The sequence below is a fragment of the Mesoplodon bidens genome, assembly GCF_964165515.1.
Source record: "Mesoplodon bidens genome assembly, chromosome: 15".
NCBI lineage: Eukaryota > Metazoa > Chordata > Mammalia > Artiodactyla > Ziphiidae > Mesoplodon > Mesoplodon bidens.
Window position 1 is genome coordinate 37,659,916 of NC_138171.1, and position 15,425 is coordinate 37,675,340.

Consider the following 15,425-nt stretch of genomic DNA (forward strand, 5'->3'; position numbering starts at 1 on the left):
GGGCCTGCGCATCCAGAGCCTGTGCTCCGCAGCGGGAGAAGCCACAACAGTGAGAGGCCCACGTACCGCATAAAAAAAAAAAAAAAAAAAAAAAAACCCTCCAGGAGCTTCCAGCTCAGAGGACAAGCTAAGGTCCCTTCATGGCCAGCGAGGCCCTATACAAGGCCACCTCCCACTGCAAACCGCTCTCTTTCCATCCCAGAGCGAGAAACTCTGACAGTCCCTGACAGTTTCTGTTTTTATTGGTCAAGAATTCTCTATAAAATCCACACACACTCATCCACACACATACCAGATGCCTCCCCTGGCTTGGCCACCCCCTGCCCTGCTCTCTCCTGGGATCAGACCTTCCTGGCCTCACTCAGGGATGCCATCCTGCAGCCCCTCCAGGCTACCCGTGGAGGAGCAGAGAGAAGGAACCTCCTTTTCTCCTTCCCGGCTTAGAAACAGAGGCCTGTGCCTGACCTGTGGGGGGGAGCAGGTGGGAGTGACAAGCGTCCCCTTCCCTCTTTCAAACTCCCTGAGTTGCCAGCTTAGGCCCCCAGGCGCCACAGCTGCTAAGGCCTTGGGATCCTCTTCTACTTGAAGCTTCCCTGTCCCCATTTTTCAGACTGGAGAATGGAGGTCCAAAGAGGGAGGATGAGCTCCCCAGGTCACAGCATTGTTGCTATAGTAGAGCAGGGACTGGACCTCAGTTCTTCCCGGCTCCCAGGAGATCAGAAGAAACCCTGCTTGACAGCCAGGACCCGGAGCAGGAGGGGAGTGCCCAGGGAGAGCAGCCCCAGGGCAGCTGAGTGAGCAGCACAGTCCGGCCAGCACTATAAAGATTTGCCAAGGGTGCCCTCTGTGACTGCCCGTGTGGCTTGCTCGGGTATACAGTCTGGGTCCGTCAGGATACTGGTAGATGTACTCAGCTGGCGTAGGGAGTTCAGAACAGCTGGGAAAAGAGAGAGAGAGGGAGAGACACTTTCTGGGGTCAGGGCCCTACCCTTGGATGCTGAAGACAAAGGGACTGGGGGAGGTACTAGTTAGCAAGACTGTCAGTCAGCCCCTCCTAGGATCTCCGTCTGCAGGTGTCCTGGTGGCCCATCTGGGGGCATGGTGGGGATGGACAAAACCCTAGGCCACAGTGAAGACAGGCTGGACCTGGGGTCTGAGTAGGGTGGAACCCCCTGCCCTGAGGCTTGGACACCCTGCTGAGCAGGCAGGTGGCTCACGTACTTGGTCGGAGAGCTGGCAGGGAGCAGTACTGGTCCAGCCAGGCCAGTGAGGTCTGGCGGAGGCTCTGCAGGCTTGCCGTAGACACCATCCCATTGAAGGACTCAAACAGAGGCCGGATGAGGATGCTGAACTGGACCCAGGTCAAGGAGCAGTTCTGTCATCCAGCTGGTACCCTCATCCATTTCACATGTAGCCCTGACATCTGGCCACTGTCCAGCCTTGAACCCTAAGGACTCCTACTGTAGCCGCCTTCCCATACTCTAAGGCTCTCCCAGCTCTCTGGCTCTCAGGCCCTTCCCCCAGCTCCTCCAGGACCTTCCTTCTGGGCTGGACTATCCCCCATCCCTGGGCTTCCTGCCCTGGCTCAGTCAAGGGCTTGACCAGGTAAGGGAGTGAGAGATTCTATGTCTTCCCACAGGCCCACCCCAGTCATGTTACTCCAAGTTTAGGTTCTCCTAAACTGCCCCTGGGACTTTCTGAGGGCAGGGCTGTGGTCCCCTCACCCAGGGGGCTCCCCCTCAGTTTCCCTCTGCTCCCAGCCCATCACTGGGTAATGCTGCTGGCCAAGATGCCAGGGGCCTTGAAGGAGGGGGTAGAATCGGAGCCCTTTCCTCTGGGATCAGCTCTGAGACCCTGCCTGGCCCGGGGAGCGGAGCCTGTGTCGGGCCCAGCCTGGTCCGGCTGCAGCGCTCACCCCGCCACTGGCCAAGGGAGGATACTACCCAGAACTTCCAGTTATGCAGTGTGCGGGTCCGGACATAGTCATCGAACATGTCTCGCATTTGGTCGAACCGCTGGTGTGTGATGGGCACTCCCGTAGCAGGCAGCTGCTGCTGGCACAGGCTGGGGGCACGGGGCAGGTCAGGGCGGGGAGTCAGGCAGCAGGCCCTCTGGCCCAGCGCCTGCAGGGCCCCCCACCCACTTGATGGCGGCATTGAGCGCCTCGATCTGGTCCCGGAGCTGCTGGGCCTCCTCCTGCTTGGCGGCTCGCTCCTGCTGCAGCATGGCGATGTACTCGGCCGTCTTCTGCAGCGTGGTGGCTTTGCTCATCTACAGCAGCACCGTAGGGCTGGGCTCAGGGACTGGGGGTCCCCCACCCTGGGACCCACTGAGGCACTGGGATGGGAGGAGGCAACCGGGTGTGTGGAGGGCCCTGGGGCTCGGGGCTGCCAGCCTGGGCTGGAGACTCACCTTGACGTTGGGCTGGGTGCTGAGCGTGCTCACCAACCCGTGCAGAGTGTCAAACCCCAGCTTGATATTGAAGCGCCGCTTCTGCTCCGCAGAGATGTGTGTGATGCGCCGATTTTCGGTCTGAGGGGGCAGAAAGTGGGGTGAGCCTAGGAGGGGGCGTGGGAGGGCCTGGGGGGAGCAAACAGACCTTAGGGTGAGAAATGGTGCCACCTTGTTGTCCAGATGGCCCCGGCTTACGATGCGTTGAGGGGAAGAGATGCACATGCTCAGAGTCCCCGGGCCCGGCAGGGCGTTGAGCTCCCCAGACAGCCGCCGCTCACCACCTGTGTCAGAGACAGACAGACCCACAGACAGACCAACACAGGGGAGAGGGTCCCATTGCCCTGGCCCTCTCATCCTGGCCCCAGATGTAGTCCCCCCTTCTTCCTTCCCCTCCCTCCCCCCACAGAGTTCCCCGATCCCTGCAACCCCTCTTTACCGCTGGGTGCTGGGGGCGAGAGCCGCTCCGCTTTGGGGACAATCAGGGGCCTGGGAGGGGCCAATGTGGCTGGACCCGGAGGTGGTCGGGGCGGTGTAGGGGCCGGGGTCGGGGGAAAGAAGGTGCAGGGGAACTCGGGGGCTATCTCCTGCTGGGGTGGAGAAGGGCAGAGAGTCGGGGTGAAGCCCCGGGGTTCACCGCCACCTCCCAGTGCCCGCCATCTTACCGGGGACCCTGGGGACTGGAGGAGGGCACTGGACACGAGCGCAGGTTCCAGGGCTTGCTCAGGCTTGGCTGTGCAAAGACAGAACTGTGAGGGCTGCTGGGGCCCCCATCGCATCATCTCCCAAGACCCCGTCCCTCCCCTCCTCACTGCCCACACCGCTTTTGGGTTCAGGGCCCAGGTCCCTCATTCCTTGCCACCTGCCCTCCGGCTAAGCCTGCCCCTTAGCCTCCACCCTCTAATCCCACAGGCTCTCCGCTCCGCATCTGGTCTCCAGCCCCCTTCCCAGCTCACCTGCTGTGAGCAGCTGTGCAAGGCAGGGATTGTTGCCCCCGGCAGTGGCAGGGGCCAAGGTCGGGGGGCTGGGTCTCCGTCCCCTGGGGGACTGGGTAGAGGGCTTGCCTCTGGGTCGCGTGCCTTGGGGCACGGTGAAGTGAGGCCCAAACGGGGGCTCTGAGTACCCCGAGGGTAGAAGGTCTACGGGGAAGGGGGCGGGGGCAGGGCCTGGACCCAGCGGGGGGGTGGGTGAAAAGGCCGTGGGAGCAGACGGTGGGGACACTCCCGGGGCAGGAGGGACAGGAGGGAAAGAGAATCTGGGAGAGAAGAGAGGCTCTTGCTGCAGCATAGCAGGCAGTGGAGCAATGGGAGGGAAAGGGGGTGGGGCACTGGGCTCCAGGCCAAGCCCCTTGGCAGGGCTGGGGTATTGGAGGAGGGGTGGGCATGCGGGAGTGGGTGGGAGCTTGGGCTTGGGGTCTTCAGGAAGGAGGAAATCAGAGCTCAGGAAGGCACTGGAGTCCAGAGGGCCAGGGCAGCTGCTCCGAGCCTGGTTGGGGGACAGAGAGCAGGGGAGAGAGCTAGCCTTTCTGAGGCCTCCCAGGCAGCCTCTTGCCCTGGCTGAGCTCTGGACTGGGCACTGGGAGAGTTGGGAGAAATGGTTCCTGGCCTCAGACACACACCCCAGGAAACTTATAATCTAATGAGGGGAAAGAGTGGAATCAATTTATGCACAAATTAGGCATGAGAAAGAACGTTCATCTTCCTGCCTGCCCATTCATTCACCAAATAACTTACCAACCTATCCATCCATCCATCCATCCATCCATCCATCCATCCATCCATCCATCCATCCATCCATCCATATCCATCCAACCATCCTCCATCCATTCACCTACCTATCTATGCTCTCAGCTATGAGCTAGCTCATCTACCTATATTTCTACCAGCCTACCAGGTATTAACCCATTCACCAATCCATCCAACCACCTATACTTCCTTACTCACCCACCAACCCATCCATAGTCTGTCCATCTATCCACCATCTGTATATTCACCAGCTGCACATCCATCCACCAGCCCATCCATCCAACCAACCACTCACCTACCTATATATATACCAACCATGTAAGCATCTACCCCCATCTACAACCCAGCGATCTATTCTCCAACACACCCATCCATCCACACACTCATCCATTCACTCACTTGCTCACTCATTGGGCAACCATTTACCCAGTGCCATTAATGTGCTTGAACTGTGCTAAGTATGAGAAGATGCAGCTGTGAGTAAAGCATAGCCCTTCCAGCAAGGAGCTCACAGTCTAGTCAAGGAGAGAGGCCTCTCAAACAATGAACTATGCTAGTACCTGAGAAGTCTGATAACGGAGGGAAAAGGCAACTATCCTAGCATCATGGGGGCAACATCTGAAGTGCACCTGGGAGTTCCTGAACCAAAATGATAGAGTCACTGCTTCCTAAATGCACATGCTCAGCTTCGGCCTCCATGCTTCCGTTCCTGCTTCTCCTCCCCTCTGCTGGTCTCTTCTTCTGCCCAAACCCAAGTCATTCACTAAGGCCCAGAACTACCCCCTCTTCCAGGAAGTCTTCCACAAGCAGCCCAGCTCCACGCTCCTCTGTCCTCAGGCACCCCCGCAACCATCTTGTCAGTTCTGCTTCACGAGGGTCTTTCCTCCCCAGCTGAACAGTGCCCTCCTGGAGGGCACAGATGGGGTCTTTCTCCCCCCTCCAGTCTCTTACGATGGACTGAGCATACTCAGGAAGTACCCTGAATACCTCCGGGGTGTGGGCAGGTGAGCTGAGCAGGGTGAGCTCACCTGCAGGCGGTTATGTCCCGAGAGGTGGGTCATGCCCGAGCAGGCAGAGGGCACCTCCGAGCCCAGGATCCCACTGCTGAGGACCGGGTCAGCCATGGGGCCGAAGCTGGGGGGCTCCAGGAAGCTTGAGGGTGTAGGCGTCGGTGGAGGGCGGTAGTTGGTGAAGAAATCTGTAATTCGGACACACAGGGTGGCAGCTGTCAGGGCTAAGGCCACGGCTGGAAGCAGCGGGCTGGCCCTGTCCCCAGGCTGGGCTGGCAGTGGGGTGGGGGCCAGCAAGGGAGGGGGGGCCTTCCACAGGAGATTGTGAAACTGGGAGAGTTTCTGTCTCACTCAGGGGAAGCCACAGCAGAGGCTCTGGTGGGATGGGCCTGAGTGGGAGACAGCAGGGGGATGTGCGGGGGTGTCAGTGGGACACCCCAGGAAGCAGGCCTCCCACCGAGCCCCAAAACTGGCTCCAGAGGCCCCCCTTCCCCACTCCCGGCCTGGGAATCCCAGGCCTTGTCTGCTTCTGTTACCAGCTCTGCTGGGGACGTGGCAGGGCGGGGTGGTACTAGAGACTACCGGGGAGGGAAAGGGTGGGGTCCAAGGGGAGGAGGTCTAGGATGGGGAAAAGGGCATCATGGTGTCAGGAGTTCACGGAGTGAGTTAGGGGTGAGAGGGGTCAGAAGGTCAGTGGGTCTGGGACAAGTCGGGTTTGTTAGAAGGTCAATGGGTAGGGCTACAGGGACAGAGCTCAGGAGTGTGGGTGAAGGGACTAAGGGGGGTCAGAGCAGGGGTCAGAGGGTGGGCTCAGAGCGGGGGCAGGAGTGAGGGGGTGCTGGAAGGTCTGGAAGAGCTGGCAGGGATGGGGGCAGCCAGATTGTTCGAGGTGCGGATTGTGTAAGCCCCAGGCTATTCTGGTTTTGGGAAGCAGCTGCCTGCGGCCTAACCACATCCCGGGCCTGGGCGCCGCCCGCCCGCCCGCTCCCTTCCGGGCACCTTTCTCTGACCCTGAAGAGCCTCCTGTCTGCACCAGCTCCCAAGGCCTCCTGGTCTGGTCAGACGTGACCCCACTGGCCTTGGATGGACCCCAGCCCCCTGGCCAAGACAGGTGGTCAGGCCTTTCTCCCGGGGGCCCCTTGAAGGAAACTCAGGAGTGGGATAAGCCAGCATCAAACCTCGAGCCAGATTGGGTCTTATTTGTGCATCTCATGTGACTGGGGGCCCGTGTGTTGCTGGATGGCCGGCTCTGCGCGTGTCAGTCTCATGTAGCACCTGTCTGTCTGCCTCCCTGTGTGTCGGTCCCACTGTCTGGAGCTCTGTCTGAGTCCGTGTGCACCTGCCCTGGTGTGAGGTGCTCAGTGTGTACACGTCTGCCCTGTGCCCACCTCTGTGTGTGTCTGTGTGTCTTTCTCGGCCACAAGGTCCGAAGGGAACTTCTTGCTGTCCTCCTGCCTCCCTTCAACAGAAGGACTGGGTGGTAGCGGGTGAGCGGCCGCCGATCCTCCACCCCCGGCCCCCAGGAACCATGGGCCTCATCACGTAGCCCCGGGAGGCTCAGGGCCGCAGAGCAGCTGCTGCTCCCCATGCCGCCCACTCCCCAGAACCCGGAGGGGCTCACAGAGCAGCAAGCCCAGCCCAGCCTGAGTCACCACGGCGTGTCCCCACCCCACGCCGGCAGAAGGCACTTCCGAGTCCCAGCCACCCGCGGAGCCCTCCCACCCTGTCGCCCCCACTGACCTGCCATCCCCTGGCTGAGCCCCTCCCCCGCCCCGTGCTTCCCCGAGTGGCCCTCACCCAGCCTCTCCCCACTCCCTGAGCCCCTCCACCAAGCCCCCTCCCTCCACAGAGTTATGGCCCCCTCACTAGGTTTCCTCTCAAGTGAGGAGCTCTTGGGGACCAAGCGACAGCCCTGACGGCCCTGGCGCTCCCTGCCCTCCCAGTTCACGGGGCGCTTAAGGGGGCCACACTAGCCGCCTCCCCTGTGTGACCCACACCCCCTACCGTAGGTTGCCCTCGCTGGCCCCCACTCTGGCAGCCACCCTGCGCTGAGAGAAGTCGCTTCCCAGCCCCGGTCGGTCAGGTTTTGCCCAGAGCCCGGGTTTGGGGGGGAGCGGCTGGGCTCCTACCTGCAGCAGGGGTCTGTGTGCCCAGACGGGGCTGCTGCCCTCCCAGGCTGGTCTGCTCCCAGGGCACTGCCATCAACACTGCTGTCCCCGCAGCCCCCAGCCCCCACCCAGGCAGGCATGGGGGTGGTTCCTCATTCCCTCGTCCCCGCCCCATAGGCCTCCACCTCTTAACTGACAGGCCCAGGACCCTGCCAGTCAGGAAGGAGTGGAGGGGTCACCCAATGCAAGCCTTTATCCCAGGAACCCCCTTTCTGCGCCCGAGGCCTCTGCTGAGACAGGCTGAGCCTCCAGGTCTGACCCCCAGCATGGCTCCGGAGCCCCCTAAGTGTGTGGCTATCAGCAGCAGTCTCCAAGGTCTACAGCTAAGTGAAGAAAGCAATGCGGGAAACAGGCTGCTACAGAGACAAAAAGAGACATTGGTCCACATGTGCTATATAGACATGGTATCTTTGGAGGGACATGAGAAACCAGCGACTGGTGGCCCTGGGGTTCAGGAGAGGGAGCCAGGGCCAAGGGCTACTTTAAAGATACGATTTCTGGGATTTTCTTAAAAATAACATAGGAGGGAAGAATTGGGTGAGGTCTAGATGAGATAAGAATGGCCAAGAGGTGATAAATGTTGACGTTGGTGAGGATTCCATGAGGGTCAGTGAACTACCCTCTCCCCCTACCTGTGTGTATGCTTGAAATGTTCTTTAATAAATAGTTTTTTTTTAATGAATTATATAAACACTAATAAATAGACCCGAACAAAGGAGAGCCATCAAAGTCCCTCTCTCCCCTGAGACAGTCCCAGCATCTACTGCTCTCCTGGGAACTCCCCAGAGCCTGCAGCTTCAGTGCTCCTGGTCCCCTGTCCCCTGCTAGGTACCCTGTCTGGCTTGCTCTCACCTGGGGCCACAGCACCTGCATCCCAAGGCCAGACAAGGGGAGACCAGGAAGATCCCTGAGAAATCACCCAGATCATCCGCCCTCCCAGAGGGGCCTGGGACTGGCCTGAGGTCTCAAGCGTACTGGGGCTTTCCTCCTACTGACCCTGACCATCCACTCACCCAGGGGGAGGGGCCTGCCCCACCTGAGATCTCCATGAAGTCATCCAGGCTGGGCTGCAGAGGCGTCAGGTCCGGCTGGATCATGTCAGCGTTGCCGACATAGGCTGGAGGGGGCAGTGGTGATGTCAGCAGCATCGGGCAGGGCGGAGTGGGGGCACCCACGCCCGGCCATCCTCCCTTGACTGCCTGGATCCCCTTAGGCCTCCCTTTCCTGGCGCAGCCCCTCACCGTCCTCGGGGGGCAGCTGCAGGGGTGTAGGGCCAGGCTGAGTCATGGTGAAGAGTGTGTCGGAGATGTCGGACAGAAAGCAATCGAGATCCAGAAGCTGCCGCCCGCCGGCCTCCTCCTCTGGGCCCGCCAGCAGGACGGGCACCACGCTGGTGAAGAGCTGCTCGCACCATCGCTCCGGTGGCTGCCACCCCCCTTCCCCCTGAGGAGACAGGGCTGTCAGCAGCCCCAGGCGGGCTCCACTGCCCTACTCCTTCCCAGTCCGGAGACACAGGGGCCTCCCACCGGCCCCTGCCTGGGGGATGAAGTGGTCAGCCACCCAGAGGGCCTCTCTGCATATAGCCCCTCCTCTCCTCTCTCCGGTGGACCCCGTTTGCTGCCTGAAAGGCTAGGGTCACCCCACTGGCCTCCAACAGCTCCTCCCAGGAGAGAGGCTGGGGTGGCCTGCTGAAGAGATGAGGGTCCCTTCCTGCGCCTACACTTTTCCCTACCTGGGTCCCCAGTTCTTAGAGCCTTCTGTTCCCCCATGCTTCCCCACCACTTGCTTAGTGAACCAGAAGGCTTGGGGTCTTCCCACCACTGCGCTCCAATGTTGCCCTTCCCAAGAGGAGAAAAGCTCAATTAATCAACCAGAGGACACACCCGCTCCACTCGCGTCCCACCCTCACCCCACCACCACTGCCTCGCGCACCCAGAGGGAAGCATCCATTCTCTGGGTCCAGGGAGCACCCACCTGCTTTGGGGCCAGGAGATCCCCTTCCCTGCTGGACTTACGGAGCTGCAGGAACACACAAAGGTGGACACTGGATCCCCTTCCGCTCCTCCATCGCTCCCCGCCAAGGCCTCCCGTACTCACTAGCTCCCCTAGATCAACCGGATCCCTCACTTCCCCATGGAAGCTCTTTGGCCCTGGGAGGTAAGGAGGTTGCGAGGAGGCCCTGTGGCCACTGGGTGGCGCTGTCGGCCTCGGTCTTAATGGAGGACAGGGTCGGGCTTGGGGTTGGGGGGAAGCCCTCGGGGGCTCTTGCAAGAGAGGCCGTGGCCAGAAGTCGCAGGGGAAAGGGCCCCCCACTGACCCGCTTCTTGTAGTAGATGCGCCACTTATGGTACTCGCGCATCACCACCTCGATGCGCCGCTTCCAGTAATTCCCCTCCAAGACGACGGCCTGAGGAGGGCCGGATAGGGGACTCAGTGCGAGGGGTGGCACTGACCCCACCCCTCACCCAGTCTCCCTCTGGGCCAGCCCCTCCCGCTCAGCATGAGGAGTGATGGGCAGCAGGGGCCTGGCTTGGTGGGGCGGCAGGTGGTTGGTCCCGTGGTCTCAGCTACCTCCGGTTTCCGGTGCTCATCAGCCTCAGGCCCCTGCAGCGGGGTCACGAAGCCACACACGGGGCTCTTCCTCCGCTCCACATCTGAGAGAAGAGCGCCAGGTCAGGGGTGTCCAGCTCCCTCATCTCCCACTCCAGAGGGACTGGGACTCAAGTGCCGCACTATGAAATCCTGCCTGCTTGGCCTTCCATGCTCTGATTAAGTGCCACCTCCTCCAGGAAGCCTTGCTGCCTGCTCTAGCTCTCCCAGATCTCCCTCTTCTATGAGACCCTGTGAAACAAACCTCCCACACCCCATCTGCCCCCTTGGGAGCCTGGTAGGTGTGCGGGCAATGCTTGCTGAATGGCATTGTTGGGCCACACGAAGTTAATTGCCCCAAGAAGGTCCTGGTCAGGCTGGCGGGCTAGAGGTCCAGAGCCCTGGTCCCCTGCTTCAGGATGCCCAATTCCATCCCAGAGAACCACCGCTGGCCCACTTCAGGCCACTGCCTGAGCCCTTTCTCTGCCTCCTCCACTCCCATCCCTGTCTTCAACCCTCATCTCTCTCCAGGCTCCTTTTTGGCCTATAAACAAATCCCAGGCTCTCCTTCACCTCTCAAACCTTCCCCTTCCTTTGCTTCCCAACAAGCTGAGTTGCTTCCCGCCACCCCTCTGCTTTCCTCCCAGACGCTGGCACACCACATCCACCTCTGCCCTCCCCGCTGCACTGTCACCTCCGGAACCTCAGCAGCTGCCCGCACACCCACCCCGCCGGCCCAGCTCCTGAACTCAAGGCTCTGGCCCTCCCCAGTCCGGTCCTCCGAGACCTTGGCTGTAGGGCACCCTCCTCCTCCCTAAGCCCCGGGAACCTTCCCTCTGTTCTCCTATCTCCCTGACCGCTTTTCACTGGCCCTTCTGCCAGGCCCACTCCCCCTAGCCTCTCTCACCCTGCTCCTTTCCAGTTTCAGACCCATCTTCCAGCTGCCTGGGGAACCTCCACTAGGATGTCTCAAAACATCACTCTCAGATGTTTGGGAACTTCCCTCCCAATCCCAAGCCTCCTCTGGACTGCCAACACTGCCTCCCATTCTCCCAGCTCCCCACCCTCGCCCAGTGTCCCCATCTAATCCATGGACTAACCCTCTCAATCCCAAGGGTGTGTGGCATTTCTTCCACCATCCCCTCCCCTGCGTATTTTCACTGTTCCCCCTGGTCTGGTGTCATTTCTTGCCTAGACCTCCCTGACTCCAGCCTCATGCTCTCCAGCCCATCTTCCTGATGCGGGCAAGTCAATTCTTCCTAAAGGGCAGTACAGGCCTAAACCCCTCCATGGCTCCCTGAACCTCCAGGATAAAGCCCACACCCCTTAGCTTGGCTTCCAAGCCCTCCGGGACTGGCCCCACTGCTTCTCCTGCCTTTCCATCGCCTTCATATGCCCCACCTTGAAGCCAGACCCTAACCCCCACCCCCACCCCCAACAGCTCTCTGGTTTTATTCTACGTAGAATCCCCTTCCCTTCCCTCTGCCTCATCACATCTGCCCTCCCATCAGGATAGCCTAGGGCTGCCCCTGTTCCAGGAAGCTTTCCCTTGTCTGAAACCCCATGGTCCCATGTGCCTCACTTTCCACCCTGCCTTGGCCATTTCTCTACATGCTGGCCTCTCCGTTGGGAGTGAAGGCAGAAGCTGTGCCCTTTAGCCCCAAATCCTTACATCTGGCACAGAGCTTGGCACACAGCAGTCCAGGCTGCATGGACTCCTGGGGGTTAGAGCAAGGAGGATGTCAGAGTATCTGTTTCTGGCTGCCTAGTTGAGGATATGAGCACCAGGAAAGACTGGGCTTGCCCAGGGCCCCCAGAGAGTCAGCGCTGAGCAGGCCTGGTCAGGCTCTGCCCTTCCCCACTTGGCAACCCTGTGCTCTGGACAGAAGGGCAGGGGTCATGTGGCTTCTTAGAGCTGGGACATGCTTTATTTAACAATGATAAGTTCATCCATTCATGCAGCCTCCTAGGCCCTTGCACCTATGCTGGGATAGATGCTGAGACAGGGGATCCATGAATGAATCGGGGATGAATCTCCCAGCTTAGTGGGAGAGACAAGGAAAGCACACACACCACATGAGCTAAAGCAAGGTGGAGAGTCAGCTCATGAGAGGTGCTCTGGGATATCAGAGGAAATCAAGATGTCTTGGGGGTGTGGAAAAGGAAGGGCTCTTGGAGGCCAGGAGCCTGCCTAAGGGTGGGGGCGTGAGGGGGAGGAGCCAGGCAGCCCTCCAGCAATCCCACTCCTCCCCCTTTCCTGAAGCCCCCCTGCAAACCTTCCGTGTTCAGGGAGGAGGAATCCTGACATTTGTTAGAGGCCTGGTGTTGCTATTATCACAATAATAGTAGTAAATCCCAGCAGCTCACCTTCAGGGAGCCCTTGTGTGTTTCAGGCCCTGCGCTGAGATGTGGACCATCTATCTCGCTGAAAACTCACAGCAAACCTCAGCAATAGGGTCTATTATGATTCCCACTTTACAGATGAGCAAGCACCAACTGGGGGAGGCTAGGAACTTTCCCAAGGTCACACAGCTAGGGTGTGCTAGAACTTGACTCAACCCCCCCCTCTGACTTAGAACTTGGGGTCCTTCCATCAACTTGTGCCACAAGCTGGGTGAGGACCCCTGGGTGGCATCAGAAATTTCTTCTGCAGAGAGAAGGGTCTGCACCCCATCCAGCTTTGAGGGGAAAGCGTAGAGGGTGAAAACTCGGGGTGGGGTGGGAGGGTGAGGGAGTTAGAGACACCTTCTCCCCCTGGCCTATCAGCTTCCTGGTTTGGGCAGGGCCCATCCTTAACATTCTCAGGCGAGGGCTGGAAGCCAGTCAGCTGGGAGCAGTGGAAGGGGCGCTGGGCTGGGTTGGAGAGCCCTGAATTCACAGCCAGTCATAGCTCTCTGCTCCTTTTATGCTCAGTGACCCTGAGTAAGTCACTAGCCTTCTGGGTCTCACTTGCTCGTCCATAAAACGGGGGTGATAAAACCTATCTCCCAGGGTTGCTAAGAAGCCTTAAATAAGATGATTCAGGAAAGTGCCAGGCACAAAGATGAATAGAAACCAAAAACAAACAAAACAAAAAAACCCACTTGTTTTCTCTGCTTGAATGGAATCCAGTGGGGCCACTACAGAGAATACCGTGTGGTCCCTCCTACGCTGTGTTCCCAGCTCAGCGCAGCCTTTGATCCTACAGGAGGACCTTACTGAGCTGGACAAGGTCCAGCACAAGGTCCAGCACAGGTCTCTCAGCCTCTGCTACCCTGCCATGGGGCATAGGTGGGTTTTGTATCCCCAAATGAATGACCGTGACCTCCTCAAGGGTATATCGGATTCAACCATCATTTATTAAGCACCAACTTTGTGCCAGCCCTGTTCATACCCGTTATCCCCATGCCAGCCATCAAAGTTAGGACTCTTGGCCTCATTTCATAGATGAAAAAATGGGTTCAGAGAGGTTAGACAACTTGCCTGCAGTCACACAGCCAGCAAGGGGCAGAGCCAGGGTGGGAAACCAGCTCTGGGTGACTCCAAGACCAGAGTCCCTTCCACGTGGCCTCTCTGGGCCCCCTCCCCCCAAATCTCCATGGTGGGGAAGCTAAGGACGTCAATGGAAGGCTGGTGGAGACCCACCAGGATCTGAGTTTCCCCTTTGCAAAGCGGTGTGATTGGCCCGGATAGTACTGAATGCCTCTTTCTACCCTGGCATTTGAGGCACCTGACTACACTAATGGGATGCAGAATGGGCCTTGAACTGTTCCCCAAATCTCAGCTCACTTTAGGACTTCCGAAGGGTGACCCCTGCTGTGTCCAACTTCACAGTGGAGAGCACCCTTTGGGACACATCCCCCAAGACCCTCTGGGTTTAGAAGCTGTTGAGGGGTCCTGATGCTGGGGACCTGGCTTCCCCCAAAGCTCTCTGTGGTTGCTGGCCCTGAGGGCCCTGGGGGTTTCTGGGGCAGCCCCTTTGTCAGCCCTCCTGCTGGGGCCTGTGGTGCCCACTCACACTGGATATACCAGGCCCTCCAGATGGCGTTGTTGAGGCGGATCTTGTCCCGGCACAGCAGCTTGAGGCCTTTGAAATTCTTCCACTTGGGAGAAACCAGCTTGCCACTGTCAGAGGGAGAGGGCTGGGTCAGGGGGGGCGTGGAGAAAGGGGATGGTTGGAGGGGGCTGGCTCCACTTTCTTTCCATGCACGAGGCACTCATCTATGGTGGGCAACTTGAGGGACACCCCTCCCAAATCCTGCCCCTCACTCTAATCTGCCTGAAATGCCTACCCTGAGAGGCAGACCTTTAAAATACTCTCCCAGGTCCCCACTTGGGGCCTCTGTGTTCTTTGGTGAGACCTGCTGAAATCTGTTTATCAGCTCAGGTGTCAGAAAGACAATGCCCATTGGCCTCACAGGCATCTATCTCATAGGCTGGCTAAGGAGGGTTTTTGCCTGTCTCTTACTTAAGGAAACTGAGGGTCAAGAAACGAATGGGGGGCTTCCCTGGTGGCGCAGTGGTTGAGAGTCTGCCTGCCGATGCAGGGGACACGGGTTTGTGCCCTGGTCTGGGAGGATTCCATATGCCGCGGGGCGGCTGCACCCGTGAGCCATGGCCGCTGAGCCTGCGCATCCGGAGCCTGTGCTCCACAACGGGAGAGGCCACAACAGTGAGAGGCCCGTGTACCGCAAAAAAAAAGAAATGAAGGGGACATGCCCAAGGTCACATGACATGATGGAGACTCACTCAGGACCTGTGGCTTTTTCTCCACCAGCCTCACTGGCCCCCTTAGGCCTAGGGGATGGGTAAGGTTTGTCTGAGTAGAGACAGAGCCTCTTCACCAGAGGCAGCCTCCAAGCAGCCAGCCACAGCCTTTTCACTGCCCTTCTGGTGTCTGCCCAGCCCAGAATCCCAGGATGGCAATCTGTACTGACCTGGAAGGTGCGCCCCTTCCCAGGGGTGTGCGCAACATGATAGCCACCAGGGCCCACCCAAAGGAAGGCAGCTAGGATGGTGGAGTGATGGGCAGGGGGCACATTGACCCTAACCCTGACCCTGACTCTAACCCTAGTAGTCAATCAAATCCATGAGACGGAAGGGCTCTACCAGGTGAGGGGCTTGACTCTTAGGGTCCTGATGGGCACAGGCCGAGTCTGCCACCCCCGGGGAGCTGAGGCCAAGATGTTCAGGGTCTTAGACCCCTGCTGGTCCCTCCCTCTTCCCTCCTCCCTCGCTCCTCATGATTCACAAGCTGGGGTTATGCATGAGTCCCCTCTGGCCCAGCTTCTCCAACCCCTGCTCACATGGAAGGCTGAGGCCCCAAGGCTTAGTCTTTCAGAACACCAGGCCTGCTCTCTCCAGGGCCCTCTCCCAGTTCCTGGGGGTGAGGGGCAGGTGGGTGGCAGTCTGGCTCCTGCAGCCCTTTGAGTGCATGGGTCACTGGGTCCCCTCTACTCTCTGGTCTCCAAGCTCCTGTGTTT

The 15,425-nt window shown here is 59.4% G+C and overlaps 1 protein-coding gene across 6 annotated transcripts in view; it reads right to left on the reverse strand.

Moving 5' to 3' along the window:
* Positions 1–716: 716 nt before the first annotated feature.
* MLXIPL (MLX interacting protein like) overlaps positions 717–15,425 on the reverse strand; it is a gene marked incomplete at its 5' end in the record, with an annotated part of 30,814 nt that continues 16,105 nt past the window's right edge. For 2 of the 6 annotated variants that reach the window (XM_081256308.1, XM_081256303.1), the window contains 14 exons: positions 717–937; positions 1,222–1,351; positions 1,941–2,064; positions 2,144–2,271; positions 2,413–2,735; positions 2,891–3,184; positions 3,408–3,936; positions 5,225–5,394; positions 8,411–8,491; positions 8,616–8,817; positions 9,349–9,393; positions 9,692–9,781; positions 9,946–10,028; positions 13,961–14,067. In XM_081256308.1, the coding sequence (XP_081112434.1) occupies positions 819–937; positions 1,222–1,351; positions 1,941–2,064; positions 2,144–2,271; positions 2,413–2,735; positions 2,891–3,184; positions 3,408–3,936; positions 5,225–5,394; positions 8,411–8,491; positions 8,616–8,817; positions 9,349–9,393; positions 9,692–9,733 (2,187 nt within the window). In that variant the 3' untranslated portion in view covers positions 717–818. The remainder of the gene's footprint in view (positions 938–1,221; positions 1,352–1,940; positions 2,065–2,143; positions 2,272–2,412; positions 2,736–2,890; positions 3,185–3,407; positions 3,937–5,224; positions 5,395–8,410; positions 8,492–8,615; positions 8,818–9,348; positions 9,394–9,691; positions 9,782–9,945; positions 10,029–13,960; positions 14,068–15,425) is intronic. The other 4 variants (XM_081256306.1, XM_081256305.1, XM_081256304.1 and 1 more) reach the window with 4 other exon arrangements.